We start from the raw sequence: 6,000 nt of genomic DNA on the forward strand, positions 1-6,000 counted from the left end.
ATCTTTTTGCACATGAGGACGAGCCCCTCACCTTCAGAGAGCACGTGGTTGTGGGGGCTCCTGAGATGGGCTGCCCACTCAAGGCTATTTGCTGTTGTCTTTGTTCCCGTGTCTTCTCCCCAGGAAGGCCTCTGCTTTACCGTCACTGCCTGGCTCTGGATTTCATGGTTCTTGTAACATGCAGAGGATACAGGTTGTCACTCCAGGGTGAGCCCGTATACCCAGAGACTCTGTTTTGATGGCATCTTCTGTGATGTTTTTTTGCCATTGGGCTTCTCATTGTTTGCTTCCCCCTCTCCTCTTGGGTTCACGGCGGTATTAGCTCATCTTAGCCGGCCTGGTGCACTTTGTTTTGTATGACATTCTGAACGAGAAGATTGCTGTTCCATGGGCATATTTATGTTGGGGTCGGATGTACTCTTTAAAAGGCTCTCCAAGTCCCCGTACTGAGAACAGACTTTCAGGGGAATGAGGATGGAAGCTGCAACGGCCGTTCGGGCGTGTTAACTATGGGCTGCGGCGCCGTGGTAGCCGGGGAGATGGTGAGAAGCAGTGTGATTCTGGATGTGTTTTGAAGGGAAGCTGATCTGGGATTTGCTAAGGGACTGGTGGAGTGAGAGAGGGAAGTCATTTGCAGGCACGCACACCTGTCTCTGAAATGCTGCTTCTGCCCTGGGGAGCGGCGGGCAGGCTGGAAGTGGGACGACTGGTTCACAGGAAGACTTCCCCCGTGGGCCTTGCCATCTTGCCTACTCGCCAAAGTGAGCAGCGCGGTACTCGCTTTACCTCTCTGCTGGGGTCCTTTGGTGTGCTTAAATTCTGGGCGGAACTGCTTTTCCTTGGTTTGTTCCAGGCCTGTTGCAGAGGTCTCCAGTGCCGTTGGGCTCGGTTCTGCGTCTCGTCCTGGTCCCAGCTGCCGCATGAGTGGCCACGCCGTACGCACAGGGCCCCGGCGGGGTGCGTGCGGCAGCTGCACCTGCCTGCTAAATGCTCACCTGAGGATCCTTGGCCAAAAAAAATGGCTCCCAAATCTGCTAGGGCTTCTACTTGGATTGTGGTTCTCTATACTTAGATTTATTCATTATTATGATCCCATTTGCATCTTTTTTTCGGATAGTTATGAAAATTTCTGGTCTACTGTCTTCAGTGCGGCCATGGTTCTATTTTTATTTTGTCCTTTCGGTGGGGAGTGGGATGGAAGGGAGGCACACTCCTGCACTTCCCTCATCTACATTGTTCCTGGAGAATTGAGTCGGGGGAATATGGAAGAAAAAGAATTTGGAAAGTTTGTTTTAGGTTCAGAGGATAGAAAATGAATTGGCTAATATGTAGTAGATTTTTTTTTCAGGACCTTAATATTTCTGACTCATTCTACTTTTCATGGATGCTTAATTATGGTATAGGATAAACATAACTGGATGTTATTTACTTTTTCTTTAAAGATGAGTCCTTGGAGGGTAGAATCTGAGAAAATATAATTAAAAATGATCTACCTAGTTTATGTCTATGGAAGTTTTAACATCACCCATATTAAGTTTCTAATTAAATTACCTACCTGTAATGATGTGAATGTAGGAAACAATCTATAATTTTATATTTTTTCTGGATTGGGAAAAATGTGTCTACCTTAAGTTTTAATAAAAGGGTAGGATATAGAAGACTGCTTTGGGGGAGATACTCTAAACATTTAAGAATGAAAAACATGTTTTAAATGTTGAGTTTGCATAAATAGCAAAATTGCATGTATTGAAACATCTTCCTCTTGTATTAAATTCCTTCAAAGTGTATTTCCTTACTAGGCTGTGGTATCAGGTGCTATGGGTAGTGATTGTAAAGTACAGCCTTACTACTGTGACAGTTCTGTGTACTAAATTGGAAAGGTATTTTATGTTGTCCCTGTGGGTTGGGCGACTGTAGTAATGTTTCGTAATAATACTTAATATTAATTCATTGAGGCAGGAATTAGGATAAAAGCTTAAAACATAACCCTTCTCGCCTCATGGGCCAGAAGTAGTGCTGCTGGTTAATTTTTCTCTGTAGTGCAGGCTAATTTCAGTAATTCTCCCTTATCTGCAGGGGATACTTTCCAAGACCCCCAGTGGATGCGTGAAACTGCAGATCATATCCAACCCTAGGTGTACTGTTCTTATACATACATACCCGTGACAAAGTTTAACTTATAAATTAGGCATAGTAAGAGATTAACACTAGAGCAATTACAATATACTGTAAAAGTTATGTGAAAGTGAAATAAGACAAAATATTTTACTGTTCTATACTCATCCTTGTTCTTGGGAAATAAAATGGCCGCTGTCTGCGTGATGAGATAAAGTGAGGGGAATGACCTAGGCATTGTGACATGGCCTTAGTCTGCTAGTGACCTTCCAGCAGTATGTCAGAAGCATCACGTGCCTTCCTGAATGCCTTCCAGGAGTAGCTGTTGCCAAGACGAATCCCCAGACATGTTATCCAGAGAGATGTTTTTTTTCCCCACGGTGAAATGCACTTCCATAAAAACTAGAATTTGAATCCTACAGTCCCTTATTTGAGATGTGTGCTTCTCAAGACCACTCCCAGATTGGGTGAATCAGGAGGTCACATGGGACTCAGCACACAGCTGTACTCAGGCTAAGATTTATTCTAAAAGGATACAAAGTAACAGCAGCAAAGGGAAAAGACACATGGCAAAAAATCCGGAGAAAAGCAGGTAGAAGGTTCCAAGAGTCTTTCTCTTTAAAATCCTAGGACAAGCTAGAATTCCTCAAGACGTGCAAGGTGCTGTCTGCCAGGGAAGCTCGCTAGAGCGCCAGTGGCCGGGCCACTCATGACGGGTTGGTCAGCCAGGCACCTTCTGCCCTGCCAGAGCCCAGATTCCCAGAAAGGAAAGACCATGTTTAACATAAACCACATTGTCTGTACAGACATTGAGGCACAGTGAGCTGTTCTTACCAGGAAATGGTGGGAATGCTCCTGAAGGCCACCTTCTGAGATGCCAGCCAGGACCAGCCTTGCCAGCAGGCCTTTGTAAGGATAACAGGCTCAGGCTTGCTGTGTTGACTCTTTCCTACATGACTTAGGTATCCTGATGCCTTGTGTTCCAGATATTATTCTAAAACAAGGCAAAAGATAGACTGTGGATTGTTATCAGACTTCCCAAGCCAGGACAGTGCCATCTGCTTTGATCGATAGCTTAAAAACAGTAGGTCTGTAATAGTTCCTGCTGAAATCACTAGGTGACTCATATATTCTGATTGCTGATGGCTCTGCTTGCTCCCTTTCTAAGCCTCTGATTGATTCTTCTGATTTGTGGACCTGTAGCTGACCATGCAGATTTTCTTTGCCATGGTCTTATTTTCCTACATAACGATGAGTTCAGTCGTAGTGATGGAGAGACTGCTTGTATAAAGTACGGATAGGAAGGTGTGGCGAAGGTAGTGTGGGAAGTGGGGGCGACTCAATAGGCAGCAGTGAGTTTTATTGAGTAAAAAGCTACCTAAATTCAGCCTTAATTATGCCTTCTATAAGCTGGTTAACAAAATCATCACCATCCCTCTTAGGCTTTTAGCAGGAATGGCAAGAGTGAAGAGGCTGGGATGGTGACTTGAGTATCAGTCTTACAGAGTAAGTAGAGGTTACAAATTACAGTTCCTTTAACATCATTATCTTAAACATTTGATAGCTATTCAGGATTATGAAACTGCACAGGAACACAATGAAAATGATCAGCAGATTCGGGAAGGTCTAGAGAAGGCACAAAGGCTACTGAAACAGTCGCAGAAACGAGATTATTATAAAATCTTGGGAGTAAAAAGGTGAGTTATTTAAAATTTACATTGTTATTTTTAATCTGCTGTTTTAAACCTTATCATTGCTCTTTTTTCTCCTCTGGTTCAGTTCCTTGCTTTATGGAATTTCAGTCCTGGATTAAACCTGACCGTCTTTCAGATCATAACCATCATAAAGTTATTTTGTTAGAGGTAGATTTCTTTATAGAGACCAGTACGGCAGCAATGGGGGAATGAGTAGCTGGTGACAGGTATGACACTGTAGCCCAAGTAGGCCCTAGCCTAGATTTTTTGGGAAAAGAGGAGTGAGCTTTCTTTTGGTGGGGATGGGAAGGAGAAAAGCAAACTTCTCTAGGCCTAAGAATAAAGCGGTACTTTGAGAATTAACTTACAGGCAAGATCCCCCTTCCCCGAGCAAGGTAACCATCAGTCTTTCAGTCAGAAGTCTGAACCAGAACTAAGGAAGCAAAATGGGAAGTGTGGTTTAGTCGGAGTTCTCTCTTTTAATGCCAACTGTATCAGGTAGGTTAGAAATTCAGAAAGTTTAAAAACGGGTCTGTGTGATTTTTTTAAAAAACTGCAGAGATCAAACGTAATTTCTTCCCATGGAGATTCTGAAGCCTGACCAGCTTTAATGATCATCCAGGACCGCACGCTAGGCGCTCAGCCTGCGACAGTACGGGCACGGTTAGGGTCCCACTGGCAAGTCAGCGGCCCGGTCTTCCCAACTGTCTCTTAGTTTTTGGTGGTGGTGTGTCGGGTACTTCTTGACTAATGAGTATTAATTTTAATACTGCTTAGAAACGCCAAAAAGCAAGAAATCATTAAAGCGTACCGAAAATTAGCACTGCAGTGGCACCCAGATAACTTCCAGAATGAAGAAGAAAAGAAGAAAGCGGAGAAAAAGTTCATTGACATCGCAGCTGCTAAAGAAGTCCTCTCTGATCCAGGTGCCGTGCGTCTGTTGAGGTGGCTGGGTCAGTGGTCTGTCCCTTCGCCGACTTAGAGGCGGTGTCAGATGTGGGGGGCGAGCTGCTCCGGGCCCCCCGCAGGAGCTGGGGAACGCTTCCTGGCCTTGCGGTTCCAGAAGTCCAGTTTCAGGCCCCGCCAGACTCAGGGCCCTCGTGTGCCTGGCACAGTGGGGAGACCAGCAGACACGGAAGCAGGAGCCGGATTTGACTCCTCTCTTCCTGCACAAGTGACTCGAGCTGTTGGAGTTCCGGCTCTAACACCTGCGATAGGAAACACAACAGTGAGGGGAGAGGTCTTAGGTCCCTTCCATCTCCCCAGATCAATGATGAATTCTTCATCCCAAACTTGTAGGAGCTTGACTGGGAAACTGGGATGCCAGACTGGAATGTAACCCTAGCCCGGGGGCTGCCTATCCTCTCTGTTCCCCAGGAATCTTGCCCTAAGTCAGTGTTCATTAGATTTCCTGGGTGTTGGAAATGCTTTTGTCATATGCTAAAATGGCTAGAAAATGAGAGAGAAGGCAAAGAAACCAGGTAATACTGGACAATGTTTAGACATTTCCAGAGGGAATTTAATATTAAATAACCACTCCTTTTGTGTCTTTCCGTGTCAGTAGGAGCTATGACTTTAGCTAGACAAATTCATCAGAAATAGAAAGAAATCACATTTTAATGCCCATTTGGCAAATCTTTTTTTTTTTTTTTTAAAGATTTTATTTATTTACTTGACAGAGATAGAGACAGCCAGCGAGAGAGGGAACACAAGCAGGGGGAGTGGGAGAGGAAGAAGCAGGCTCACAGAGGAGGAGCCTGATGTGGGGCTCGATCCCGTAACGCCGGGATCACGCCCTGAGCTGAAGGCAAATGCTTAACCGCTGTGCCACCCAGGCGCCCCCTGGCAAATCTTTTTTGAACATCTGCTCATGCTATGGACTTGAAGCTTTATGATCCTCTGTTCTCATTTATGATCCTGCAAGAGAATAGAAATGTACTTACCGAGTACAGCAGGATGGTCTGTTCGTTCACTCAGCAAATAAGCGCCAGCCTCGGTCTGTCCTCTGAGCCTGCGCCGTGCACAGGGGAGGCGGACAGTCAGAGAGGCATCAGGAACTGCATTTGCACCGACTGAGAGTTCTTTTGTGTTCTGTCGCTTTTTCTTAGCCCCTGTTCTTAACCTTAAGGATGAAGTAGATCTTTTGGTCTCTGAGGATGTTAGTTTGCTCTCCTGCCCCTCCCGCCACCCC

General features: G+C 45.2%; 1 protein-coding gene across 1 annotated transcript in view; it reads left to right on the forward strand.

Moving 5' to 3' along the window:
- The window catches only part of DNAJC3 (DnaJ heat shock protein family (Hsp40) member C3), a 73,073-nt gene that overhangs the window by 64,608 nt on the left and 2,465 nt on the right, over window positions 1-6,000 (forward strand). The window contains exons 10-11 of the mRNA XM_002918645.4: window positions 3,680-3,812; window positions 4,587-4,735. Coding sequence (XP_002918691.1) covers window positions 3,680-3,812; window positions 4,587-4,735 — 282 coding nt within the window. The remainder of the gene's footprint in view (window positions 1-3,679; window positions 3,813-4,586; window positions 4,736-6,000) is intronic.

Source organism: Ailuropoda melanoleuca, chromosome 7 (assembly GCF_002007445.2).
Source record: "Ailuropoda melanoleuca isolate Jingjing chromosome 7, ASM200744v2, whole genome shotgun sequence".
Taxonomy (NCBI): Eukaryota; Metazoa; Chordata; class Mammalia; order Carnivora; family Ursidae; genus Ailuropoda; species Ailuropoda melanoleuca.